The sequence below is a fragment of the Manis javanica genome, chromosome 13 (assembly GCF_040802235.1).
Source record: "Manis javanica isolate MJ-LG chromosome 13, MJ_LKY, whole genome shotgun sequence".
Lineage (NCBI taxonomy): Eukaryota > Metazoa > Chordata > Mammalia > Pholidota > Manidae > Manis > Manis javanica.
Genome location: NC_133168.1, coordinates 99,609,484 through 99,637,035, shown reverse-complemented (window position 1 = coordinate 99,637,035; position 27,552 = coordinate 99,609,484). Strand labels below are relative to the sequence as shown.

General features: G+C 61.7%; 3 protein-coding genes across 9 annotated transcripts; 1 reads left to right on the top strand and 2 right to left on the bottom strand.

Annotated features, from left to right (window-relative positions):
- Positions 1-117: 117 nt before the first annotated feature.
- Positions 118-3,060, top strand: OAZ1 (ornithine decarboxylase antizyme 1). The gene is given in 6 exon segments (XM_017653940.3): positions 118-365; positions 1,507-1,564; positions 1,566-1,652; positions 2,059-2,231; positions 2,478-2,563; positions 2,685-3,060. Coding segments are annotated over 6 exon segments (678 nt in total). The 5' UTR covers positions 118-219; the 3' UTR covers positions 2,813-3,060.
- PEAK3 (PEAK family member 3) lies at positions 3,038-13,582 on the bottom strand. Of its 7 annotated transcripts, none has more exons than XM_037018273.2 (4): positions 8,718-13,582; positions 8,158-8,334; positions 7,145-7,683; positions 3,038-5,979 (listed from the first exon to the last, which is right to left on the bottom strand). In XM_037018273.2, the coding sequence occupies exons 2-4, from the start codon at positions 8,237-8,239 to the stop codon at positions 5,197-5,199; spliced, it is 1,404 nt and encodes a 467-aa protein (XP_036874168.2). In that variant the 5' UTR covers positions 8,240-8,334; positions 8,718-13,582; the 3' UTR covers positions 3,038-5,196. The 7 variants fall into 7 exon arrangements, with proteins under 7 accessions (XP_036874168.2, XP_036874173.2, XP_036874167.2 ...); XM_037018278.2 differs by having other exon boundaries at positions 7,145-7,544; XM_037018272.2 differs by having other exon boundaries at positions 8,158-8,244.
- LINGO3 (leucine rich repeat and Ig domain containing 3) lies at positions 13,580-24,642 on the bottom strand. Its single transcript, XM_017653941.3, has 2 exons — positions 24,563-24,642; positions 13,580-15,534 (listed from the first exon to the last, which is right to left on the bottom strand). The coding sequence occupies exon 2, from the start codon at positions 15,486-15,488 to the stop codon at positions 13,710-13,712; it is 1,779 nt and encodes a 592-aa protein (XP_017509430.2). The 5' UTR covers positions 15,489-15,534; positions 24,563-24,642; the 3' UTR covers positions 13,580-13,709.
- Positions 24,643-27,552: the final 2,910 nt, after the last annotated feature.

Here is a 27,552-nt window from a genome sequence, read left to right as displayed (position 1 = left end):
ATCAGGCGCCGAGAGAGGCGGGCACCCTTGGGTTTCCCGGCGGTGCCACGGCCCCGCCCCTCGCGTGGCCTCGCTCCTGGCGGCGTGGGGGGCGTGGCCCGGGCGCGGCGCCTATAAAGGCGGGAGACGGCCGTGGCGCCATTTTGCGAACGGCGAGCAGCGGCGGCGGCGCGGAGAAGCGCGGCGGAGGTTTTCCTGGTTTCGGACCCCAGCGGCCGGATGGTGAAATCCTCCCTGCAGCGCATCCTCAACAGCCACTGCTTCGCCAGAGAGAAGGAGGGGGATAAATCCAGCACCACCGTCCACGCCAGCCGCACCATGCCGCTCCTCAGCCTGCACAGCCGCGGCGGCCGCAGCAGCGAGAGGTGAGCGCCCCGCCCCCGCCCGAAGCTTCCAGAAGCGCTGCCGCGCAGGCCCGCAGGGGGCCGGCCGCGGGGCGCCACGGAGGTCCCGGAACGCGAGCTCCGCCCCTCGGCCGAGGTGCCCCCGCCCCGGGGGCGGGGCGGAGGCACACCCCTTGGGCAGCCCTTGGGGTGCGCGCGGAGGGGCTCTGGTCGGATTTTGGGGGGCGCAGGGGACCGCAGTCCAGTTTGAGAGGCGGGATGTCTGTGGTCGGAGCCCGCGCGTCCCCTGTAGCTGCACTTCGCTGGCCGCGGGGATCGTGAGCGCTTCGCGGGTACGGGAGGTCCGGGGCGCGGCCGCCCTGTGGTCCCCGTTGGCCCCACAGCGCGTCGGTGGGAGTGCGTCGGCTCCCCGGGGAGGCGCGGAGCGGTGGCGCCACGTAGACAGTGCCGGGGCCTTTCTCGGGGTGACAGCCGGCCGCCCCCGCCTGCCTCGCCTCCCCCGTGGAAGACGTTTTGGTGGAAGGTGGCCGCGTGCGCTTCCGGTGGGCGGGGGTTCGAGAGCAGGTGGGCGCGTAGGCGGGATGCAAGGCGACGCCTCCGGGGTTCCCTTGGAGTCAGGAGCGGTGTGGGGGGCCCCGGGGGGAGCCGAGCAAGAGGAAGGCGCCTTTGGGGGCCTGTGGACGACGCGCGGCGAATGGCTGGTGGCGCCCGGAGCGCGCCGTCGTGGGACCCTGGGCCGACCCGCGGGGCCGGCTGCCGCGGCCGGGCGGAGGCGCTGCCGGTGTGAGCGGCAGGTTGCTGGCTCCCCGGACGGCGGCTGCCGCAGGCCGGGCAGGGGGAGCTGGCGGGGCCGGAGTCGGAACGGGAAGTGATCTGGCGGGGGTTGGGCGGGAGTTCGGGGCCGACCTGGAGAATTCGAAGGGCGCAGGTGCGCCGGGGGGACTTGGGGGCCGGGCCTGCGTGTCAGGAGGCGGGGTTGGGTGGTGATTTCGTCGTCCTGTTGACTGCGGGCGACCGTGCCCTGTCCTGCGGGAAGGCGGATGTTGACTTTGCCCTCGGTGTAAGCACGGGACTCGGGGAGGGAGGGAGCGGGCGCCCAGGCCCCCCGCCTGGCTCCGCTGAGCCCGGCCCCCCGGCGCCTGACCTGCCCACCCTCCTCCAGTTCCAGGGCCTCCCTCCGCTGCTCTAGTAACCTGGGTCCAGGGCCTCGGTGGTGCTCCTGATGCCCCTCACCCACCCCTGAGGATCCCAGGTGGGCGAGGGACTAGGCAGAGGGATCACAATCTTTCAGCTAATTTATTTTACTCCGTGAGTACTTTGCCCCGGCTTTCCTGTGGCTTAAATGGGGGGACGGGCGGGGGCTCTCTCCATCCCTGGCCACGCACTCCCAGCGCCTGCGTGGTGCACCTGCCTCGTGCTGAAGGCACTGGCTGCGGGATTTGTTGGGTTCTCAAAACTCGGGGTTCGTGTAATACACGAGGACGCAAACGACAGCCCAGTCGCCGTGCAGGCCGCAGGGAGCCGTGTAGGGGGCTCCTAGGTGCCCATCACCCTGGGGCTTTGTCCTGGCGGGAGACGGCACTGCAGGGGGCGGGTGACTAGCCGGCTTGGCGCTCTTCGGGGCCTCCCAAATCGTCCCCTAGCGAGGGAGGAGGAGGACCCCCAGCCGGAGAGGGCTGGCGGCTGAGGGGCGGTTGGGCGCTGTACCCCGCAGGATAATCAGCTGAATGTAACAGAGGAACTAACATCTAACGACAAGACGAGAATTCTGAACGTCCAGTCCAGGCTCACAGGTTCGAAACACATTAACTGGAGAGCAGTGCTGAGCAGCAGCTGCCTGTACGTCGAGATCCCCAGCGGCGCTCTGCCCGAGGGGAGCAAGGACAGGTGAGGGCGGGGTGCGGGGAAGTCCAGGCCAGTTCCCGGAATCCTGTCTCCAGGGGACATGGGGCCGGGTCTCGGGATGTGTGTGGCTGTCCTGACTGGGGAGCTATTGGCATGGAGGCGGGGTGGGGGTGATGTCATAGGACACTGCCCAGCCCCGTAGTGCCCAGGAGAGTCGCCAGAGTGACGCGGCCTGGCGGAGGCGGTGCCCATGGGGCCCTGGCCTGGGACCTAACAGGTGCCCTTCAGTCTCGCAGTTCTTCTCGAGTTTGCTGAGGAGCAGCTCCACGCCGACTATGTCTTCATCTGCTTCCACAAGAACCGTGAGGACAGAGGTAGGGGGTCGGGGACAAGGGGAGCCGGGCAGGCCACGGGTCCCCCTCAGTACTGCTGCAGCCGGGAGTGGGGGCAGGTGGGCAGGTGGGAGGCCGTGGCTGACACTCTTCCCCCCCACAGCCGCCTTGCTCCGTACCTTCAGCTTTTTGGGCTTTGAGATTGTGAGACCGGGGCATCCCCTTGTCCCCAAGAGACCCGACGCTTGCTTCATGGCCTACACGTTTGAGAGAGAGCCCCCGGGGGAGTAGTGCAGAGGCCACCGGCGGCCCTCGTGCGCCCCCAGCCGCCTGCCTCTTCCCTGTGCGCTTTGTGGGGGTGGTGTGGCCCCTGCTGTGCTGGGCACATTCGCCCGGCCTGCTCATCTCTTCTGGGTTCGTTCGCATGTTGTAATTGTGCAAATAAACGCTCACTCCAAATTAGCGGCATATTGAAGTTTAATATTGTGTTTGTGATACTGAAGTATTTGCTTTAATTCCAAATAAAAATTTATATTTTACTTTCTTGTTGGTTTAAGATGATTCAGATCACCTTGTGCTTTGAGGACTTTTTCATCTGAACGTCTTAGGTCTGTCTCTAGGATAAAGATAGGCATTAATCGACCCTCCTATTGCTCAAAAATCTGAATAAAAGCGATTACGCCTCCCAGACCTGTGTTGGCTTGGTGGTGTTCAGCGGCCACGGCTCCCTGTCCCAGGGACTGTAGGGCAGGGGTGTGTCCCTGTGTGTGGTGTCCTGACCTTGGGGCTGCAGAGCCAGGCAGAGGCCAAGTGTCTGGGATCTGGTGGGCAGCTCAGCCCCCCCCTTCCTAGCACTTCACTTTCTAGCCTGCAGGGTGCCCTGCAGCCAGTTCCCCAAGTGGGCGGCCTGCACCTAGGCCTGCTGTCCCCAGTGCCCTCCCTTGGGGGGGCTGGAGGCTAGTGGCCCCCCTGTCCACTCAGTGTCTGTCCTTTGCGTGAGGCCCAAGGAGGTGCCGTGGCATGGCCAGGGTCTGCTGGGACTCGACCTGGCCGGAGTGTGGGGTACGTCCAAGCAAAGTCTGCAGCCTCGCTATGGACCCTGTGCACCAAAGTGGCCCCTGGGGACGGCCTTGTGGTGCCCAGCTGGGGCCGGAGGCAAGTTCACTGGGGTCCGTCTGGGCACGAGGTGGTGGTTGGAAGGGCTGAAGGTAGGTCAGAACTAGGGCCACCCGCTAGTCTCTTGGGAGCATGGCTCAGGGTCACATCTAGGCCTAGAAGGCTGGGAAGCAGATGAAAGGGAAGGAAAGTTCCCCCAGAGGTTTGCGTGTTTGGGTGTGGGGTGGGTGAACATTCAGATGCCAGAGTGGTGATGCAGCTGGCCTCACAAGGCTCTGGGGGACAGAGCCAGGACACTCCCAGTCCATGCGGGCTAGGCAGAGGCAGAGAAGGGGCCTTGGAGTCGAGGCATTGAAGGATGAGCAGGAGCCTGAAGCAGAGGCGTGATTCCAGTGGAAGAACAAGTTGGGTGAGGTCTGGGGGCTACTAGAACGAGTCTCCAAGGAAGTGGGAGACTGGGGTGTCCAGGGAATGTGCACAGCCTTTTGGGAAGCCCTGGGAGCCATTAGCACTAGAGAGGGACCTTGGCAAACATGGGGACTGGGAAGATACCCCCAGGACTGTGTGGTCGGTGAGGAGGTGAGTGGGCACGGCTAGCGGCCCCCAGCAAGGGCAGTGAGACCCTTTGGCTCCTATGTCCATATTCCAGAGGCATAAACAGATGCCTCTCTGTCAGGCACCCTGATCAGCCTTGTCTCCCCATTTATTCCATCGTCCTATGCTAAACTGAGTACCTACTGTGTTCAGCCTGGCTCCCGCCCACAGGGGAATTAAGCCCTGTGGGCGAGGGGGCCAGGTGACAGGTGCAGATGAGTGCAAAGCTCCGGGGATGATACTTGCTCTGGGGGAAGAGGAGGGGAATCCCAGGGGGGAGCAAGAACCAGCCCAGGACGGGGGAGCTGCCGCCTGCTCAGGCGAGCGCTTGGCAGCGACAGGATTCAGTGTCTTGGGAACAGCAGGAAGGTCATGGTGGCAAGTCAGCGAGGTGGCAGGGCCACATCTGGGCAGGTGAGTTCAGACTCCTCTGGGAGGGGCTGTGCTGGGCGGGCTGAGTGTCTGGGGGTCCAGTGAGCCTGCCCTCCCCCCGGGACACTCTGAGCAGGTTTTGGGAAGGGCGTTCCCACTGCGAGCCACTGGCCGTCCTCAGCACAAGGTCATGCTGCAGGGCCGGGAGTGCTCCGAAGCTGGCATTGGCAGGAGACAGTGCCCATCAGACCCCAGCGCTGGAAGGGCACCCTGGCCTCTGCTGGAAGATGGGGGGCTCCACACCTGGGAGGGGGGTGGCCGGCCTGGCATCAGAAAGCCTCAGGAGACACAGGCCTTAGTTCCCAGCCCTGGAAGGGGGGAGGCACTTGCCCTCCTGTACAGACCTTTGGCCTTTGTAACTACCAGAGAAGCGTGGCAGCTGTGGAGGAGCGTGTCCACCCCCCTGCACTCCCCATCGGTCTGGCCTCTCCAAGGGGGGGACACTCCACCCAGGACGTTAGGACCACCGACCGGTACAGGCCTGGGAAGAGGTGCTGCACCTTGGTGAGGCCAGAACAGCGGCTTCGCGAGCGTCAGTCCCACAGCAGCGCCAGGGCATGGCCCAGCGAGGCCTCAGTGGCCTGGGCCAGGTATTCGCAGCACAGCCAGTCCTCGAGGCCGGGCACCTCCCCACCCGCGGCCCGCTCGGCCAGGTGCAGGACCAGCAGTGAGCGGCGTGCCCGCAGCCAGGGCCCCAGCGGTGCTCCCCGGCCGCGCAGCTCCCGCCCAGGCCCCCAGAGCAGAGCCTGTAGAGCGCCGCGCACCCCGGCCGCTGAGGGCCTGGCCTGGGCCAGCCGGGCCGCCAGGCGCCCCAGGCCCGCGGCCAAGGGCGTGGCCAAGGGCAAGGCGGGGCCGAGCAGCACCCGGAGCAGGCGGCCCATCTGCTGCGCGTGGTCGCCTGGGGGGCCCGGGGAGCGCGGGCGGACGCGGCCGAAGTCGGCCAGCAGCAGGCGCTGGGGCCCGTTGGCTGCGCATCCCCGCGGCGCCGCCAGCAGCAGGTTCTCGGGCCGCAGCTCGGCCAGGGCGGCGCCCCGCGCCTCCAGGCGCTCCAGGGCGGTGCTCAGCTGCAGCGCCAGCAGGGCCACGGCCCAGGGGAACGCCGCCGGCTGCTGCTTTGCGCCCTCTTCTGCCAGCCATTGGGTCACAGTGCGCTCGGGTACCTCGGCTGCAAGCACCGTGGGGCCTCTCCAGGGTGCCTCAGGCAGTCCACACTCGGGCACCAGGCCACACAGCCCCTGGACGTTGAAGTGTGGGGGCAGCAAGGCCTGCAGCTCCAGGCCCCACGGGTGGGGCTCCGCAGCTCCTGGCTTGGGCACCTGGGGGGCACAGGGGCTGTCAGACCTGACCATGGGGCCCCCCGGCCATCACAGTCAGGACCCAGGGCTCCACTTGCCCTGAGGCCTTTCTGCCCACCCCCAACCTGCCTCCAGGACAGCTTGCAGGGTGCATGGGCTCCAGGGGCAGGAGTTAAATATAAATTCATATGTTAGTCACCAACATGATTTTAGGGCAGCTATACTGAGGGTAGTATTTAGGGGTCAAACTTGCCAGCCTGGTAAAGGGGCTGGAGATTCCAGCCAAGGTGCCGGAGCTGGGCTGTCCAGTAGAAGCACAACGGAGGCCATGGCATAGGCATAATGAAAATTTACCGGTAGCCACAAGGTGTGAAAAGAAACAGGTGAACATAATTTGCATAATAAATGTTATTTAACCCTGATGTGTCCAAAATGTTCTCCTGCCAGGGGTCATCAACGTGAAAAATATTAGATGTTTTGCATTATTATTTTCCGATAGTAAGTGTTTGAGATCTGCTGTCTATTCCACACTCAGCATATCTCGGTGGGGACCAGCCCCATTTCGAGGGCCCAGAAATCACACATGGCCCTTTCCTGCAGTAGTGGACAGCAGAGCTCTTTCTAGAAGGTTGGGAGGGCTTCAGCTCTGGGAATTACTTTAGAATCATGTTAGCAGGGTATTAAAAATTATAGTTGCTGGGCTGGGACTCTGAGCATGCCTGTTTTAAAAACAGCATCCCCAGGGCCCTCTGAGATGGAGCCCGGATACAGCTGTCAGCTGGGGAGCGCACAGCCAGCAACTGACCCCCTCCGTGCGCCCATCTGTAAAATGGGCCATAATACACATTCTATCAAGTCCGTGAGGTGCCCCCAGCAACGGCCATGCATCTGACCTTGGCGGTTGTCAATTATTGTTATGATTAAAGTGGTAGCTGTCAGTCAGCTTAACTGGTGAACTCGGTGGCTTTCCAGAGCCAGAATTCTCTGGGAGTGAGTTAGGTTCCTGGGCTCCTGAGAGGCGTGGGGTGGGGATTTTTTATGACTCTCAGGTGATTCGAATGCAGGTGGCCCACACTTTGGTGGGGATGTGGTTCCAAGGGCTGATGGTGTTAATTCCCATCATTTGCAAAATAGGCCTAATGCGGGACCTCCAACTAGGGGGAAAATCCAAGTTGGTGGAGCTCACCTTGGCAGCCAAGATGTGCCATGCCTCCCCGTCCACACGCACCACGCGGTAGTAGAGGGCGTCCCCACCCTCCACGCAGGGCTGGCTGTCCAGGAGGCGGAAGCTGTGGCCAGGGCGGCAGGGGCCCGGGTGGCCCCCCAGGAGCCGGGCCTGGAGCCGGGCACGCATGGCACAGAGCCCCTCCAGCTGCCGGGCCTCCAGCGCGGCATGCATGGCCCCTGGAGACTGCAGGTCACGCCAGGAGAGGCCTGTCTCGGTGGTGTCTAGTGAAGTGACAGGCCGCTCTGCAGGGGGGCAGGCTGGCCGGGCCTTGTCGCTGGCCTGTGTCTCGTCCACACTGCAGGACTCCAGAAGGGGCCTCCGGAGCTGGCCTGCTTGAGCGGGGCTGGGGCCGGGGGCCCTGTGGGTGGGCAGGGACCGGGTCCTAGCCAGGGTCTTCTTGGGCAGGGGTGGGGGTAAGGGCTGCGGATCAGTCGAGAGGGACCCAGAAGTCCGGGGGCGGCGGGCCTTGCAGGGTAGCAGGTGGGCCCGGACCTCACCTGTGGGGTCGGGGAGGGGGGACATGCAGGGCATGGGGCCACGGACACCTGCCCCACCCTCACCACCATTTCCCCACCCCTGCCATGGAAATCATGCTCACCCTCATCTGCCCCGTGCCCTGTCCAGTAAAGATGCCACCCAGTTTACACAGGAGGAAGCTGATGCTCAGAGGAGGGAAAGGTCTGTGGCCTGGAAGCGCCCGGCCCAGCATCACGTGGTCCCGTTTCCCTGAGCGACTCTGGGCAGGGTGCCTCTGCCTCTGAAATCTTATTTCCTCATTTTGCAAACTGGTGATCCCAGCTTTTCCTTTTTCAACAGAGTTTTATTACGGACAGGAACAAAGCTGGTATAATCGAGTCATGTCATCATTAGGCAGAGAGTTTCTTAAATGGTGATGAGACTCAACCCTCTGGCTGGAGCCCCCCGGGGCTCCGGCCCCCCGCCCCTGCCAGCGCCCCCTCCCGGCGGCTCACCAAGGTTGCTGTACGTGGGCTGAGTCCGCCAGGTGGGCGTTACGGGCCCCGGGGCCTCTGGGGCTGGCGTGGGGCTGCTCATGCTGCCTGGGGGAGATCAGAGCCAGGGGCATGCATGGCTGGGCACATGCGGGGTGTCCAGGAGCCCTCGATGGCAATGGGAGGGTGCACAGCGGCCTGGGCAAGAGAGGGCAGTGTGGCATGCCTGTGCTCTTTTGCCTGGCTCTGACCCTGCTGTGTGGCCCTGAGAGGCTTTCTCACCCTCTCTGGGCCCTTTCCTCATCAGTGAGACAACAGGGGCAGTGCGAAGGCCCTGTACTTCTGTGATGTGGACAGAATGCCTAGCCCTGAGGGTGGGCATTTGGGGGAACGGCTGACGGTCATGGACCAGTAGATGATGCCGGAGACCCTTGGGATGCATAAAGCTCAGCCCCCTCAAGCCTGCAATTGCCCCAGCTCTGCCCCACCCAGATCCCAGGTCACCCTAACACCCCAAAGCTGCCGCTTCTGCCCACTGCCCGCCCCGGAGCCCCTCCCGAGCCCCCCTTCAAGCCCCCTACCTTCAGGAGTGGTGACTGGGGGCCAGGAGGGCATCGGGGACAGACCCCCACTAGCTGCAGCCCCTGCCTCCCAACACTGACCTGTCGCCGGCAGCCAGCCGGAAATGCCGCCCAACTGTCAGACCTCAGGCCGCCGCCTGCATCACTTCCCCTCCTGCCCTCAAAGGTGGGCCGGCATTCCAGGCAGGAGGCACGCAGGGGCCAAGGTGGGGGGTGGGCTCCAAGAGGCTGAGCACAGGGTGGGCAACAGAGGACGGGCTGAGGCCCCAGAGGGCGCTCAGGGCAGGTGGCCGTGGTGGCCTCTGCTACACTGGGGGGCCGGGCATTTTGGGCTCCCCACGTTTGGCGAGGGCAGGGAGCCCCAAACAACTGCTTAGACAGGAACACAGAGAAGGCACTGTTTCCTCTGTGGCTTTCACTTCCCGGAGAACCACTTCCCTTTCTTCAGGACCCTCCGAGGCGCCCCCAGGGCACGGCCCCTGCCGCCTGCCCAGCCCAGCACCCTCTGCTCTGGGCAGGCACTGCTCCTTTGAGCACCTCTGTTCTGACCTGCTGTGTGACATTGGGTAAATCACCATCCTTCTCTGCGTTCCAGCAAATAAAAAAAGTGGCTCCTGCTTGCTGCCTCAGAAGAGCCATGCCAGCTGGATTTTTCTTGAAAAAAAATTGAATCATCTCCCTTGCCAACGCTCACCTCCTGAATGCATTTATTTAGAAAAAACGGTTGCTACATAATTACCATGGATGGAAAATTATCTAGAGTGATGGCAAATCCAGGGAAGACAATGTGAGATTCTAGCTTAAGCACGCGCCTGGGAGGGTGTTTTGAGATTTGAGGCTTGCCCTGCCTGTGCGGGAGGCATGAAGGGCATCCTGGCCCCAAACCCAGTCCCTGCCCGCATGTAACAAAAGAGCTGAGAAACCCCTACATGTCGGACCTGATTTTGTGCTGTATCTCTCCCCACCACCCTATTCTGTTTCCCTTTGAGACCATGAGCCCAGAGAAGGTAGGGGGTCCCTGCAGGGTCACACAGCAGGTCCAGGCTGGGGTGAAAGTTCTATGGTGTCATTACTGGGTGCTCCAGTGCCAGTGACAGTCCTCATTGGCCCTCACCTGCCCAAGCAATATTTAAAACAAAAATATCTAATGGCGTATTCTGGCCATGGCTGGCCGGCCGTTTTTGTAAATAAAGTTTTATTGGAATCAGGGCTAGGATTCGGGTATGGAGAGTGAGGCAGGGTCATGCCAGGGCAGATCAGATCCTGTCTTTATTTAAAAGGTTGGCATTTTGTTCCTCATGGATTTGAGGCACAAATTAATTGCGTTTATGGAATGTTGATCTCTATGACTAAGTTCTGGGCACTTTCTTACGTTTTGTACCCAATGTGAGTGCCTCTCTCACCCCGTCTTGGTCCCAGCCCTGCAGAGGCAGAGATTTGGCTAAGACTGTGGGGTGGGGAGGCAGGCAGAGGGGCCACACTGGACACGGGGTGGCACCTCTGGGGACTTTTCCATGCAGGACCGGACAGGGTGGTGGGCAGCTGGCACACGGAAAAGGAGAGAAGAGGGACCAGCTGACACCTGCCAAGCACCCTTGGTGTTTGTGGTAGGCAGTCACAGCCCCTGAGCAGTAACTGGCAGGTAGGAATGGGGAGGGGGAGAGAATTTGCACACCTTGGGGGTCAGTCACCAGGAGAGGGCCCTGGCTGGACGGACCTGGGAGAGGACAGGAGATCCGCAGGAAGTGTGTCTGCACCAGGGCCTGAGGCGAGTACGCGGAGGTCCATGCGGCAGGGACCCCACGCACCCTCCTAGCCCCACCTGGTGGGGGATCAGGGCAGGTATGTTCACGGTGCCTGTGGGCCCAGAATGTGCGGATGGCAGGCCCCTCGTGCTGTGTTTTGGGGGAACCCCCGCACCCCTCTTAGGGGCCCCTCTTTGGGTTTCTGGGTCCCTCATCAGCTGGGCCTCAGCCACCCAAGGCAGGACCCCTCAGCTGTACCCAAAATAAGACAGGAATCAGGAATTCTGATCTTATACCTGGTGTGAACCAGGGGTTCGGCAGCCAGGAAGAAGAGGGGCATAAACCCCAAGGGACCCGGGTGGTTGGTGCGAGGCTGCCCTTGGCCATGGCGGCCTCTGACCACTCTGACCTGGTCCACCCTCTTCTGGAAAAAGCACAGGCCTTCAGGGGCCAGCGGGGTTTAAGCTCTGACGTCAGGCTCCATGACTCAGTTTCCCTGCCCCTCGGTGGGGGTTGGCATGAGGATAAAGCCCTTTATTAAAAGCTGCCTGCTTCTCTGGAGACAGGGAGGCTGATGGGACCCCCGCAGAAGAGGACAGCTCCCCCTGCCCAAAGGAAAAAGCTGCCAGGAGACATCGCAGGGGGCATGGGGCCTGCGCCTCGTCTGCCTTTCTCCCTGCCGTCAGCTCTGCCCACCGTCTGACTTGGGGCAGGAGTTTCTCTGACAGCCCAGCTCTTGCAGGTGCCCCTCAGACCGCACCCCTCCCTAGCTGGGGCCTCTGGGCAGACGGCCTCCATCCCACCTCCGTTTGTCCGTCTGTACAATGGGAGGCTGCCGGCTGCCATCAGCGTGAAGGTGGTTGACGCAGGCAGTGAGGGAAGAGTGTGGACGCTCCTGAAGCCCCGCCTCTGACACCGTCACCATGGCTGTCTTGGCCCGGCAAAGGCTTTGTGACTCTGGGTCAGCTTAGGGGCCAGAGCCGGGCAGCACCCACTAAGCACCCTGCAGCCTTTACTTTCTGCCCCCACTCCTCCCATGAAGCTTTTTAAAAACCCTAAAGTTTGTTATTAAATTGGCTTCATTTTTATTGGGTTCCAACCAAATACAGCAGGCTGGAGCTTGGGGGGTCTTGGTTCATTTGGGACTGGGATTGGGCAGAGGGCCTGGGGATCCCAATATGCCGACGTTCTGTGAGACCTGATGCTGCTGGTACGCACCCTCTCCGGTCTTCGATGACGCTAAAGGCACTTGGATGTCATTTTGAGGGGCCCTCAGGGTTGCCACGGACAACCAAGGCCAGGAGGATGCTAAGAGGCAAAGCTAGTGGGTTCTGCCTGACCTGGGTGGAGTTTGAGGTTGCAGGACACCCTTTTCTGCCCTCATGACCCATGACGAGTGGGGCTTGGGTGTGGTCTCCACCCTGCTGGCCTTGGTCACAGCCTGCTGTGTGGCCCTGCTGGCCCATCTGCGCACCACTGGGGCAGGACCAGGACCTTCCAGGGAGAATGGCCACATTCCCTCCAGAGTTCTGAATCCTTTGCTCAAAACCTGTAAGGTTAACCCGGCTTTCTCTCCTGCTCAGCTCAGAAAGGCCTTGAGGGATCCAGGCTCTGGACCGACCATCAAGCCCATCCGTGGGCCTGTCTTCTATATAGGCAGCAACCTACTTGACCCTCAGACCCATTTTACAGATGAAGATACCAAAGGTCCTAATGGTCCTCAGTCACCAGGAATTACACAGCTGGGCAGGAACAGAGCTAGTTTTGAGCCTTCTTACAAGGTCCTTGAGAATACTGTCCTGACCTCCTCATTGGTGGCCAAGTTCCTTATGGCCTAGGCCCAGCCCCATGTTTCCTGCGCCCCTTCCTCCCAGTGGTGCCCTGTCATCCGGCCGAGGTGGAGGGTAGGGCAATAATCAGGCTGGGGAAGGCAGAGTCAGGGCCAGTTCCTCTCTGGTGTCTGCGTATTTCTGCAACAGCTCCTGCTTGGTCACCTCCGGTGACAGAAAACTCACTACCCGTAGGGCATGGCACAGTGACCTTGGGGAAACTTCCTTATCCTGAGCTGCAGTCTGCCTGTGACCCCCGGCTCTTTGGCCCTAGATCTGCCCCAAAGATGCAGAGGCCAAGGTGCCCTGTCACCTCCCAAAGACCCAGACCCAGGCCTCCTTATAGCCTGAACCCCTGTCCTGAACTTGCTCCCCACTGCTGCCTCTTCAGTGCAAATAACAGAGACCCCGACAACCTCCCACAAACTGGATCTAGTTCTCCATGTGCACAACGGGTCACGGGGCTGGGCACGTGGGGCCTGCACTAGGAACGTGTGGGACGCTGGCTCAGGAATGGGGTTGACTCAGGATCAAAGGTCACTCCAGCTGGCTGGCTACAGGAAGACACCCCAAAAGCCGTGATCTTGGAGCCAGTAAGCAAAGCGGCTGCTCTGACGGGGGTAGAAGAAGCTGGGGAAATGGCTTCTCCTCGCGGGCAGCCTGTCCTGAGGGCCAGCGGGTCCTGGTGGGATGCAGTCTGGGGGCAAGGGTGTGGGCTAGCATGTGGGGAACCTCACCACATGCTGGGCCCCCTCAGGGTGAACCTGATCCTCTGATAAAGACGGTAGCCCAGCCCCTGAGGTCCCCCCCCAGAAATGGCCATTGAGCAGGAGCTGCGTGTGAGCTCAGTGCTCCAGACGTGAGCTGAGTGTGGGCTGGGTGTGATTTATGCATGTCCCGAGTGTGAGCCGTGTGTGACTCAGGCCTGAACTGCTTGTCCCAAGTGTGAGCTTTGCCCTGCGTACCCCTGGTGAGCTCCGGCACCTGCTTAGTGTCACCTGGGTGTGAGGCTTGGGGCGTCCAGGTGCGAACAGCACCCACTTTCCTGTGCTCTGCCCTGGCGGCTGGACTGCCCTCAGTGGGTCCTAGGTGTAGACCACCTCCCCCAGGTGGGGGCTGTGTCAGGCGGGGGAGCAGCTGTGGGCTTCCTGGGTGTGCTGAGGACCCTGGGGTCTCTGAGACCACCCAGATCAGCTGCCGCACCAGGGGCAGGAAGACAGGGTGAAACCTTTAGAAAACGCTTGAGAAACTGCAAAAGGTGCATCCTGATGAAAAAACAGTCCTGTGGCTGGGTCTCTACAAAAAAAGGGGAAGTCCTGCCAGGAGCTGGCCTGCAGCCACCCCCCCTGGAAATGCACAGGTGGTCACCAGAGGGCCGGTGAGGGGCCGGCGCGGGGAAACGCGGTCCTCCCGGGCGCTCAGATCATCTTCATGTTGAACTTGCGAGAGCCGCCCTGGCCGGCCGCTGCAGCCGGGCCGTCCACCTTGCGGAAGGAATACTCCACCGAGAAGCTGTTCTTGTGCTGCCCGCGGCCGCGGCTCCACACGAAGAGCAGCAGGAAGCAGAAGAGGACGACGCCCAGGAAGGTGATGCAGCCCATGGCAGTGGACACCAGGATGGCGGTGAGGTCCAGCGGGAAGCGGGCGGCCGCCTGCGTCTCGTTGCGGGCCTCGCCCGGGGTCCGGTTGGCCACCGGCTCGGGCTGCACCGTCAGCGTGGCGAAGTAGCTGTCGTTGCCGCCCGCGTTGCTGGCCACGCACGTGTACGTGCCGCTGTCCTGCGGCCGCGCCTCCCGGATCTCCAGGGTGCCCCCGGGCAGCACGCGCGCGCGCCCCGCGTTGGCGACGGTCACCGCGCGGTGCCGCGGCGTCACCCAGGCCACGGTGGGCGCCGGCTCGCCCTCGGCGCGGCACTGGAAGCGCACGTCCTCGCCCGCAGCGGCCGTGACGCGCTGCAGCCGCCGCTCGCGGATCTTGGGCTTGCGGCACACGAAGTACTCGAAGAGCGCCGAGTCGGGCAGGTGGCGCAGCGCGTCGCCGCGGACCTCGGCCGGGGTGGCGCAGGCGGGCAGCCGCCCGTCGAAGTTGAGGGTCTTGCGGCGCTGCACGATCCACAGCAGGCGACAGTCGCAGGCCAGCGGGTTGCCGTCCACGCGCAGCGTCTCCAGCGTGTTGACCGAGTGGAAGGTGCTCTCCTCCAGCGTGGAGAGCAGGTTGTCCGAGAGGTTGAGCAGGCGGATCTGCCGCAGCCCCAGGAAGGCCTGCGGCTCCACCACCGCCAGGAGCGCGCCGGCCAGGTGCAGCTCGCGCAGGCGCACCAGGTCGCGGAAGGACCCGCGCGGCACCGTGCGGATGGGGTTGTGGGACAGGTTGAGGCAGGTGAGGTGCGCCTGGTGGCGCAGCGCCGCGGCCGGCACGGCGGAGATGTTGGTGTGCGTGACGGACAGCGAGGTCAGGTTGAGCCCCTGCAGGCTGCCGGCGGCCACCTCCTCCAGCAGCGGCCAGTGGTCGATCTCCAGGTGCAGCAGCGCGGGCAGCCTGCGGAAGTTCTGCTCCTCCAGGGCGGCGATGGGCAGGTGCCGCAGGCGCAGCGCGCCCAGGCCGCGCAGGTGGCCCAGCGCCTCGCCCGACAGCGCCGTGAGGTTGCAGCGCTCCAGGGTCAGCTCCTCCAGCGCCAGCAGCCCCGCGAAGGCCCGGCGCGAGACGAACACCAGGTCGTTGTCGCCCACCTCGAGCCGGCGCAGGCCGCGCAGGTCCTGGAAGGTGTAGTCCAGCAGGATGACCAGCTTGTTCTCGCTCAGGTCCAGCAGCGTGAGGTTGTCCAGGCGCGTGAAGACCCCGGGCGGGAGCAGCTGGAGCAGGTTGCCGCGCAGGCGCAGGACGCGCAGGCGCGGCAGGTCGGCGAAGGCGCCCGGCTCCACGTGCGCGATCGCGTTCTCGCTCAGGTCCAGCTCCTCCAGCCGCGGCAGGGCCGCCAGGTCGCCCGGGTTCAGGCAACGGATGCGGTTGTGGCTGAGCTCCAGCAGGCGCGTCTCGGCCGGGATGCCGTCGGGGACGGCGGTCAGGCGGCGGCGCGCACAAGCCACTGCGCGTGTGGTCGCGGTGCACTCGCAGCGGGCCGGGCAGCCCCCCGCCGGGGGCGGGGCCGTGGGCAGGAGCAGGAGCTGTAGGCTCAGGACGCGCAGCCAGCAGGTCATGGTGGGCAGCCTGGGCCTAGGGCCGCGCCACCATCCTCGTGGGCACCTGTGGGCGGGGCACCGTTAGCACGGGCGACCTCCCCCCCTGCCCCAAGCAGTGCACCCAGGAAGTATTTATCTGCCGTTTATCCGCTCCTGGGGTCCCCGCAAGGGAACTGAACACACAAGTCCATATAAAAGCTGCTCAAGTGCGTGTCCACGGCAGCAGGGGTCAGCCAGCCAAAAAGCGGAAACAGGGTAAATGCCCGTAAGTGGGTGCATGGATGGGTACACACCGTCCATCCACACGGGCAGCATCACACAGCCACGAAGAATGAGGCCCTGACACGCGCTACGGGGGGACGGGCCCTGAACACGGTGCTTAGTGAGATGCCAGACACACAGGCCACACGGCGTGGCCGCATTCCCGTGACACGTCCACAGCAGGTGGATCCACAGAAGAACGTGGGCTCGTGGGCGCCGGGGGCTGGAGAGGGTGGGGACTGGGCTTCTTTTGGGGGGATGGAATGTTCTGGAATTAGAGGTGATGGTGGTATAACCTTGTAAATATACTAAAACCCACTGAATTGTACACTCTAAAAGGGCGAATGTTATCTCGATTTTAAAAATGGCAAAAGATGGCATTTATTGACTTGAGAAGAACCATACACATATAATATAAACATTTCTGGTACCAAGTCCCTACTTACTGAGAGTCTACTGCCCACCAGGCTCTGCGTACATGGAGGAACAGGGTAGATGGAGCTCTGCCCTCCCGGGGCTCATGTCTGCTGAGTGGGGGCACAGGTGGTCTAAATGTGCCCCCTCCCCACAGAGATCTAGCCAGGTCCACTATGCATCGCGCTCCCCACGACAACCCTGTCACCCTGTTAATGCGCCTGCACAGGTCCAGCCCCCTGGGAAACTGTACTGTATCTTAAAACCCTGTCCATTGTCTCCTCCAGATGCACTGTGAGGTCTTCAGGGTCTTTGTCTCCGGCACGTTCCCTTTAACGGTGCCTGAGACCTGGTTGGTGAACATCAATGTGTTCAATCAGCACAGGCAACAAGAACAGGGACGCAAGGTGCAGGGTGCTGGCGGGAGGCAGTGTGGGTTATCATCAGGGTTATGGGGGCCGGTTCAGGGTGGCTCCAGACCAGGAAAGGTGCCATTTTGAGCTGAGACCCTGTAGTGGATCAAATAGTGTCCCCTAAGATGCTATGCTCAAGTCATGAGGGAGATTTGGGGACACACACACACACACACACACACACACACATGAGTGAGGCCATGCAGAGATGGAGCCAAAGATTGCTGAGAGCCTCCAGAAGCTAGAAGAGGCAGGAAGGACCCTCCCTTGGAGGCTCTGGAGGGAGCGTGGCTCTGAGACACCTTGATCTCAGACTTCCGACCTCCAGAACAGACAGAGAATACATTTCTGTCTTTTGTATCCTTGAGGAAATCTCATACCCTGGAGCAGAATGGCATGAACAAATAGGTTTGAAACAGTAAAAAAACTGGAACTAACCTATATGTCCATCAATAGGGGATCAGTTGAATAAACTGGTCTGTGCCTGCTGTGGGATCAAGGATGTTCATATGTATCAATAGAGAAAGACAGCTAAGATCTAGTCATATGGAGGAAGATGGAACTAACCTAAGTGTCCATCAATAGGGGATCAAATACGCCATAATCCATGGTTATTGTGGAATTCTGGGAGATCTGAATGTGTCCACAAGAAAAGACAACCGAGATACAGTTAGATAGGGGTGGGAGGGTGGAGGAATCAAGGTTGCCAAACAATTACAGACAGCACAATCCTATTGGTGATGAAATAAAATGAAATGCTAAGTAAATTCTAGATTTGGTCACACATGCCTAAAAAGTGCCTGGAAAATTCACACACCACGCGGAACAGCACAGTGAGTGGTGGGAAGGGAGTTACCGTAGCTGAGAATGTGGTCACACCACAAGGAAACTGAAGGAATCCTGGTCTCCACGATGTCACCCCGCTCAGCTCCCTGACCCCAGCTGGGGAGCTCGTAGGGAGGCTGCAGGCAGAGGTCAGAGCCAGCGGTCGTTCCCTCCCACGACCATTATCCTTAATCCCAACCTGGCATTTCAGGGAACATAATCCTTCCCTGAGGCAAACTCCCTTCTGAGGCTGTTTTTCCAGGTCATTCTCTCCCGTGTGGCTTCCCTGCACCACATGGAGAGGCTGTGTCCCAGGAGGGGGCAGGGGAGCCAGAACAGAGTTCAGCCTGTTCAGCCCCAGGTCACTCCCAGCTGCCTGTCCTGGTGGTGCCACCCCTGTGGTCAAGGAGTGACTGTCACCCCAGCCAGGAATAGGGCACAGGTCTCAGGAGGCTGCTCTGGCAGAGCTGGGACCACCAGGCTCTGCCCCAAGGGAGAAATGGGTGTATTGTTCAGCCCCCAAACACAGACTCCCTGTGGGGACAGAGATGTAGGTTTGTTTACGGTTTGTTCTGCAGGAGAGAATTTCACACCCCTAGAATAAAACACAAAGTTCTCCATGAGGCCCCCCTTCCCTCGTCTCCACCACTCACTCTGCTCCAGCCACACCAGCCTCCTCACCATTCCTGCAGCACACCAGGCCCCGTCCTGCCCCAGGACCTTTGCAGGTACTGTGCTCAATACCTGAGACAACTTCTGCGAGCACGGCTCTCTCCCTGACTTTATTTGGGTCTCACCCCCAATGTCCCTAGTTACTCTCTGTACTAAAGTCCCCACCTAGCTTCTCTGAAATGCCATTTAAACCCTGCTTCATGCTGAGATCTCTTCTGGACTGTGGACTGCATCATTATTGTGGGGCAGACGTCTGTAGACCCCACTCTGGTGCAGCCCTGAGCTAAGCATCCAACTTGGATTGTCCCATTTAGTTCCCACAACAGCCTCATGGTGGAGGGATCCCCACTGTCCCTCCCACTTTACAGAGGAGAACGCTGAGGCTCAAAGCAGCTTCAGTGACCTGCTCAGGTTCACAGAGCACAGCAGGGGCAGTGGGAGAGGGTCCCGGGGTGAGGCCAGCAGCTCATCCAGCCAGAATTTACAACACAATTGTTTTTGCTGGACGTGTTTTTATCGTTACCTCTGTAGACCCTGTAAGGTGGGTTTCCCCTCATTCACCAATTCCACCTGTCAGTCAGTCAACAAACATTTACTGGGTGTCGAGCATTTTCTAGCTGCAGGGGACACAGAGCGCTTAAGACAAGAGCTGGCTTTCTTGGAGACAACAGCTAATTAACAAGGTAAATAAATACACCCTCTCCTGTCTGGGTGGCAGAAGTGAAGAGGTGAGACGGACAGCTAGGCAGATGGCGGCAGGAAGGGCAGCCCGGGGGCCGGGGTGGGTGCACAGCAGAGGCAAATGCCAGGAGGTGGGACCGGGCAGCACAGGCCAGGAACCCAGGGCGGGCGCTGGGTCAGAAAGTTGAAGAGGGACTTTTCATAATGTTAAGTTGTTTAAGTGGGAAAGAGTTTTTTTTAAAATGGTTGCCATAACCCTTTAGTAGAATTGGTGCCTCATATCGAAAATTACCGAGTATCATAATTCTTCCAAGTGGTAAAGACACCTCAAGACAAATGCTGGGCCTGGAAGCCACAGGGCATAAATCTGCAAAGAAGTAAAAAGCTAACCTTTTCAAAGAATATGGCTTCTCTCTCACTTGCCAACTTTACATTTCCCTGTATGGCCCCGGAAGACGGCTGGTTAGCCAGAGACGGGTAAGATTCCTCAAGGGAGGAACAACCTAAGACAGGCACAGTCGCAGGGGGGCCATCAGGTGAGAAACTGGGGATCAACAGAGGGGAGGCTTAGAACCTCACCCCCCCTGCTTTGAGAGAAATCTTCTGCATCCGTGGATGTTTTATTGCCCTTGTCTAGCTCGGATTAGCACATAGTCTACAGGCACACACCTGATCATCTACAATTGCCCTCTTACAGCACTAAACTATGTTGTCTACCTTTATCTTGCATCTACCTACCACTTCAGCATTTTATTAAAAATAATAATAATAAAAATAATAATAAGGGAGAAATGTGGGATTCACATATAAATCAAGTATAAAAACCAAACGAAAAAAAAATGGTTGCCATAGAACATGGATAAGGCCACATTCAGGAGGGGAATCCTCAAATGACAAAAGGTCAGGGGCGGCAGGGCCCAGCTACCATGATTTGGTCACAGAAAGGCTGGCAGAGACTGCAGTGCCCATGTGCTGTGTGACGTCTGCCAGAAACATGCCCTCTCTGGGCATCCCTGCCAAAGGGAAGGTGGGCCCTGGGGTGTCCCCAAGCTCTCCCACTATAATTGCTCCCCACTTGAGGTCAGCAGGGCTACCGTGTCCAGCAGGGCCACTCATGCTGTGACCCAGTTTGTCAGCTCTCATCGCCCCTCAGGCCCGGCCTTGTCATCTCCTCTGCGGGGCTGGGGGCGGGGGAAGTGGCCTTGAGGCCTGCCGCTGAGGTGCGGAGTGCCCTTAGGTGACAAGGGGCTGGGCACCCCGAGCAAGTGCCGGACCCTCTCTGGGCCTGTCTCCCTCGCTGGAAGCCTGGACCAGGACCCCCATGCCCGAGTAGGCTGGGGGTCCGGATTCCAGTCCTGTCTCCGCAAGGCTATGTTGTGGAGCACTGGGCTGGGCCCGATTCCCCAAAGGAGGCCCGAGGGTCAGTGACACAGCTGGCTGGGGAAGGGCAGACCCGGAGGGGGGCACAGTGCGGGCACAGCTGGGCGGTAAGGCAGCTGAGGCTGCGGCCTTGCGGCGAATGACACACCCTAGGGCCATCTGGTCCCTGCTCTTTCCCTGCAGGGACCTGCCGCCCACCTGGGGCCTCTCCTCCTTCCTCCCAGGACTAAACACATTGTCACTGATGACTCCTGATTTTGTGTCCCAACCACATCTCCCCTGAGCCCCAGTCCAGGGGCCCAAGGGTCCCCATGCCCCAACCTCACCCCCGGCTCTCCCAGGGTCAGTGGGACCCCCATCCTCCATGCAACCCTGGCTTCTGCCCACTCTGCAGGCCCAGGAGCCACCCAGCGGGGACTGAGGCCAGAGATGCAGCTCCCTCTTGCCAGGCACAGAAAGCCCCGGGCCAGTAAGCCTGTGGCCGCGCAGACAAGCCCTGGGACCGGCCTGTGCCTGCTTCTCCTGGTCACGGCCGGGCATCCCCTTCTTGGGCTGAGGGTGCCTCAGGCCTGGGGTTGGCCCCCCACTGACCACAGAGGCCCTGCTGTGCAGATACAACTGGCCTGTGTGGATCAAAGGCTTCCTGCGCTGAGTGTGGTAGACACCCCACGCCCCTCACCCCTACTTCTCCCTTTCCCTGTCGGGACGCTGGCGTGCCAGGCCCCGGGGACACTGGGCCTCATGGGGCATTTTCCCCATTTCACGTGCTCAAGTCGGTGCCTTTTAGGGCATCCACAGAGCTGCAACCCCTCATCTCTAGTTTCAGAACATTCCATCACCGAAAACGAAAAGAAACCCCGTGCCCATGAGCAGCCACTCCCCACCCCTCCCCTGCCGCCGATAACCACGAGCCCACGTCTTGTGTGGATCTGCCTGTCGTGGGGTCACACCACGTGGCCTTCTGCCTGTGGCGTCTCGCTGGGCCCCGTGTTAGGGAGACCAGCGGACTAGACTCGCCCAGACATGAAGCCGCTCATGTGGGTAGCGGGGTTCCGCCACGGTCTGATGCTCTGTCCCGGGTGGCCAGAGGGGCCTGTTGGGGTGAGACCCGCGTGGTGGGTGGGGGTCAGCTGGACGGGAATCTGGGAAACAGTGTTCTGGGTGGAGGGACCCGTGGGGCTAAGGCCCCGGCGTGGGAATGTCTGGTGGTCTGAGGGGCAGGAAGAGGGGCCAGTGGCCTGGTGTGTGTCTGAGGTCGGGAGGGGAGCTGGGTTGGCAGGGGAGGAAGCACACAGGGCTTGTGACCCCTGGGGGTGCTCGGACTTGATCCTGAGGGTGATGCGGAGCCATGGGGGGTTGTGAACAAGAGCAGGACATGTCTGACATGCAGTCTGGACTGTCCTGTTCTGTGTGCCCAGCCCCATCACCCTCCCTCCCCTGAGGCTCAAACGTCTCTCACCGTTGGAGACCCCCTAACTCCTCTCTCCGCCCCAACGCGCACAGAGCTGTTCAGAGGCCCTGGTGACATCCAGCGAATGTGGCAGAGGGTCAGCACGACTCCAGAGCCAGGCCAGGAACGTCTGGGTCCCCACTGACACCCGTGCCTGACCGCCTTGGGGAAAGACCTTTAATGCCCTGAGCCAGCCCTGCCCGCCTGGAATTAGCCTGTGAAACCCAAGTCGGACTTCTGACCCCAGAACTGTGAGAGCATCATCTGCACAGTTTGTGGGGATTTGTTACAGTGACCCTAGGAGACTTGTGCAGGGTCTGCCGTTCTGAACAGGGGGTGCTGAGGCCTCCGTGGGGCTGGGAACCTGCCGCCCACGTCTGGGAAGGTGGAAGGGGCCAAGCTCTCCGCGGGAGTCTGCCACTATCATCAGCTGATGTGCGGGGACCTGCCTGGGAAGGGCCCTGAAATCTGTCCATCATGGCCAGACCAGGGAAATGGGGTCCCCTCCCCCTCTCTTCCCAGGTTCTCTGGGACTGACTGTCACAAAACTGTTGACCCAAGGGGCAGGCAGAATGTGGCCTGGGGTATGGGCCCTCCCCTCCTCCCATCCCAGCCAGGCCAGGGGATGCAAGGCCCCCTGGGAGATGCCAGCTGCACCCGCAGGCAGGGCAGGGGGGCTAGAGTGCAGAGATGGCCCCCATGTATGCCCCACCACAACGGAGGCCAGAAGAAGCGGGGGAGCATGGTGGGCAGGCCCATGAAATGACCACCCCCATTCAAGCTTCCACATGGACTTGGGAGAGGGGTCCTGGTCACCATCAGTACCCTGTCCTCCGAGGCCTGCTTTGGGGCCGCACTGCTGACCACCCTCAGGGCTGGTACTTCCTCCGTCCTAGATCTGGGTCCTCTGGGTTTTCGTCCATGACAAGTTAATGAAGCCCTAATTAGCCTCTATCTGCTGTTAGTCCCTGTTAACCCTTGGTGGGGCTGGAGGCCCCCTGACCCAGTTTCCTCGCCAGCCTGTGCCAGGAGGCTGTTGCCCGCCCTCAGCAGGTGAGGCCCCCAGATCTGGAATGACTCTCTGAACGCCCACAGCGTACTGTGGCTGCTCGCCCACTAGCCCAGCGTGGGAATAATGAAGCCCATTTGGAGAAACAGAGACTGAGGGTCTGAGTGGGCTCCAGCTCACCTGACCTCACTCGGCTTGAGAGTCAACATTTGAGGCTGGGCCTGATGCCAGCTGCTTGTCACTAAATGCCAGAGCCCTCCCGGAGGGTGGAGGCCGCTGTTCCGAGGACCAGGATTGACACGTGGTGGTGGGTGGCTTGCGCAGGCCCACCGGGATGAGCTTTGCTTAGAGCTGAGAGTCTCTCTACCTGGTGACTAGGCGGTGACTCAGGGGTGCCCGGGGATGACAGCACCGTGGGAACAGCTATCAAGCTGCCACCGCCGCGGATCTGCTTAATGTCCCCACCTGGCGTGGCCCTTCAGAGCCCGGGCTCACCCTGGGGTTGGCCAGGAGCAGCCGCCCCCATCCTGCGGATGCGCACACTGAGGCTGAGCTGCTGCGAGCACAGTGGCAGCGATGACGATGCCCCCGAGGCCCAAGCGGCTAGTGAACGGCAGCATCGTGCCGGGGGGCCTGACGTGCACCGGTCCGTTCCCTCTAACCCGGGGTTCATTTCCCTCTCAAAACTGGGGCTGGGCTGTCCTTTGCCCAAGTCACCAGCTGGCGTGGGGCATGGAAGGGCAGGAGGAGAGGGCTGGGTGTAGCCCTTCTGAGCCCAGGTTCCACGGCTGGGTGGCTGTCTGCCATGACTCCCACGGCTGCTGCTTCAGCTCAATGGGCAGCAAGGCCACGGAGCCCGTCCCGGCCCAGACTCCTGACCAGAACAATCCCCTCCCCACCCCCACACACGGTGTCCCCTTCCTCATCCACCCTGAGACCCTGTGTCCTCCACCTCTGTCACAAGCATGCCACATCTTTCCAGCTTGCACACCTCCTCCAGGGAGCCCTCAGGGGCTGCTCCATGTCTCACAGCACTGCTGGCCCTGAAAGATCCCCCCCGCGGCTGCATCAAGTCCCAGATGTTCCCCTCTTTCTGATGCCACATCATGTCAGATGCCCCTCTCCCGCCCCCCCCCCACCCAACCAGAAGCAAGAGGTTCCCATCGTGCACACACGGATTCACCAGGGGCTGCTGGTTAAAAATGCAGGCTTCAGGTCCCAAATCCCCAGAAGTTCTGATTCCTCAGAACTGGGCGGTGGGGGCCCCTGCATCTTTCGTGCCCAGGGCACAGGTTGAAAACACAGTTCAAAGGCTGTGTCCAAAATAAGGAACAGGTCTTTTGTTGTGCTCAGACCAAGATACAAAGAAAGCGCTGCCCCCCAGAACCCCAACTTGTTGAATGGGGCTCAGGGGCCTCCCCTGCAGGCCCCAGGGGCCAGGAGGCACCCAAGTGACCTGCCCCAGGCAATGCAGAGAAGCCCCTCGCCCCATCTTTGGTGCTGCTTGGACACAGGCCCTCAGTGCAGGGGGCTCAGTCCTGCACCCCCAAATCCCTCCCAGACAGGCTGCGCTGTCCCCAGCTCCAGGGATGGAGCAGGTCCTGGCGCGGACTCCAAATGCCCCCCTGGCCCTCGCCAGGCCGGAGCAGACCGCTCTGCGGGGAGGAAGCCTCCAGCCCCGCTGGCCGCCCCCCCCAGACCCAGCCAGCGCCTCTTCCTCTGCATGGAGGGGGACGCAGCCTCCCGTGCGTCCCCGCTGCCCCAGAGACACCCACCTGGCTCCCTGTCCCGGGGCGCCCCAGGAGAGGGGCGGGGGGACCCCGGCGTGAGGTGGCCCCCAAAGTTTCCAGGGGGAGCGCGGGGGCTTGGCAAGGGATCCGCGCCCCGGAGGGGAGCGCGGGGCGAGAGTCCCCGGGCCAGGATGGGGGGGCCGGGGGACTGCGGGGCGCTGGCGGAGCGGGGGTGCTGAGCCTGCGCGGCCACTCACCTGGGCGGCTCCGGCGCGGACACGGCGCGGGCTGCGGCGCGGGGGCCGCCCGGAGCCGACACAGCAGCTGCCGCCGCCGCCTCCCGGGCCCGCCGTGCGCGCGCCCGCCGCCCTCCCCGGAGCGCGGGGCGGCGGGCGCGCGGGGCTGCGCCGGGCCGTGCGCGCGGCCGGGCCAGGGTGCCCGGTGCCCGGGCTGCAGGTGTGCGGGGTGAGGGACGCGCGGGCCACGTGCACGCAGGTGTCGGGAGCGCGGGCCGTTTGTGGGCACCAGCCGTCCTTGGCACGAGGCGGGGACCCCCTTGGCCATGGCCCCGGTGGGTCTGCAGAGGCTGTGGGCCAGGAAACGCAGGGCTCCTTGTCCGCGCCCCTCAGGGACCTGACCCCAGTCCAGGCCACCCCCACCTGGCACCTGGACACCTGCTCTCCAGGCTCCCAACCCCGCGTGGGCCAGAGGGAGCTGAACCCCTGGGCTCCCCACTAACCCAGAATCCTGTCTGAGCTCCAGTTTGGCCCTGACTCCACTGAGGGCCCCCTGCTCTTCCTCAAACACGCCCTGGCCTGCCGGTCACAGGGCCTTTGCATCTACTGTTCCCTCTGCCTGGAATGCCTTTCCCTTCACCCTTCCCCAGCCAGTCTGTGGGCACTGTGTGTGTCTAACTGGGCTTTTTCACCGCTGCACCTGGGGCTGGTACGCAAGTGCTCGGTGGGTGTATGTGGGAACAACGGGCCTTTCACTTTCACCTGCCACGGATGCCCCCACACTGGGACCCCACGTGAGGAGGGGGGCCCATCGCATCTATGCAAGTCATCTTTTGGAGCAGAATCACAGAATGTCCGGGTGAAGGGTCCCTATTCCTGACTCCCAGGCTTTGAAGCCGTGACTCCCAGGTGGAAGTGAATCGGGCAGAAATGGGGCCAGAAGTGGGGTGTCCTGACCCCCAGGACTGGGTTTGCCCAGAATCAGCCCAGAGCAGGCACTGCCCCATTTGGTGGCATCCGGCGAGGGAGGCAGATGTTACTGCAGCATGGGGGCCACGGGCAGAGGCATGGGGGGCACCCCCCGCCATGCCAACATCGCCAGCTGGGAACATGGAGAGCTCGCCAGGTGCTGGGCCCCTCTGACACTGCTGCACGCACGCCCCTGGGCGGACACTTACTATTTGTTTCACAGATGAGCACCCTGGGCTCAGAGATGCTATTTGTCCCAAGTGCGGGGCAGGAGGCGGGCCTGGCTGCCCAGGGGTCCTGGCCTGTCACCTTGCACGATCACCCCCAGCCCTCCCTGCCCACTGCGTCCTCCCAGCAGCTTCGATGGTGGCTCCGTGTCAGCTCAGCCACCTGTGACTAAAGCAGGCACTCTTCCCAGACTGTCGCATTGGCTGGAGGCCCAGAAACTGCATCCTGGGAGGCCGCAGGCTGGGCTCCCCACAGGAGGAGGGGGTGGCTCCCTTCCTGGCCTGGAGAGGTCTAGCAGGAGGCCGTGGGCACCCCTCGCTCCTGGCCCCACCCCACGCCAGTTCAGAGCTCTACACCAAGGTCTGTCTGTGGGCACGCTGTGTGACCTTGGGGCGGCTGCTTGCCTTCTCTGAGCTTCCCTGTTTTTCTCCTGATAACTACTTCTCAGGGCTCTTAGAGGGAAGCATTTATTGAGCACTACTGTGTACCAGGCCAAACACTGAAGGAAGAGGCCGTGGGGAGCGAGGGGGCTGGCCAAGGGTGGTAAGGGAGCAGGAAATTATGGGGGTGGGTGTTTGCTGAGAATGGGTGCTGGGGACAGTCCTGCAGGGTGACAAATGCAAAGGCCTGGGCTCCCATCTAGGCCCTCCGCTTTGTAGCTGTGGGACTGTGGGAGACTGCCCCCCCAGGCTCAGTTCCCACATCTGCATGACGGGGCTCAGAACAGCACCTGTCTTCTAGGGTCACAGAGATTCCACTCCCACAGACGGAGGGGGACACTGGAGCGCTGGTGGCCCTGCCTGGGGCCTGTGGTCATGGCCTGGCTGAAGGACAGGGCAAGGCCTCAGCACACACCACCTCAGGACCTTTGCACAGCCTTCCCCAGACATCTGGGGCTCCCCCTCACCTCCCCCTGCTCCTGTCCCTCCTGCACCCCACCACTAGAATACTCTGTGATTCACTGATTGGTCTTGTTTGCTCTGGGCCTTTCCTTCTTCGCTGCGGTGGCTCAGGTAGGCACACAGTAGGCATGCAATAAACACTGACTGAATGAGCGAGTGATCCATTCACTTGCTGGGTGGGAGATCTCGCCCCTGAGGTGGGGCTTCTGGGGGTCTGAGTGGGGAAGCGGCTCCTGAAACCCTGATTCATCTTCTCCCCACCCCCTGTCCCCAGGGGAAGCCTGCCCAGGGCAGGATCACACCTGTGTCTGCTCATGATGTTTACCCGGAGCACATAGTAGATGGTCAGCAAATGGCTAAAATGTGTACATTGGCATGAGCAGCTCAGGGGTGGCCTGCCCAGGTCCTGCACCCCAACGGTGCCTGGGAAGGGGGTGCAACCAAGGGGTGGAGGCTCCCAGGCTGTGGGACTACTGTACCTGGTTGCCAAAGTCACAGCCCCCTGTGATGGGGACGTTGCTGTGGAGACGGACCACACAGGAGGGGACCACATGGGGAGGCCTGAGATGGGGAGGGGGCCACACCCAGGGGCCTCCGATCCATCCTCAGCCTGGCCCATGTGCCTCTGGGTGGCAGTGCCTGGGGGCCACAGCCTCTCCCACCCTGCACCCTCGTGCCTGGGAAAGCCGGCAGCCTCATGTGGCAGTTGTTATTTCTAACATTAAAGCCCCCCTCCTTGTACCCTCTCTCCAGTGGGACGTGCAGGGTGGAGGGTCAGTGCCAGTGTAGGAAGGTGGCTTGGGGCTCCCCGGGCAAGTGGCTCCCCCTGTAGTTGGAAGTGGGGTTGTGCGTTGCTGAGAGGCCAGTGCCGGGCAACTGGGGCCTGGGCTCCAGATCCAGGTTCCTGGGGCT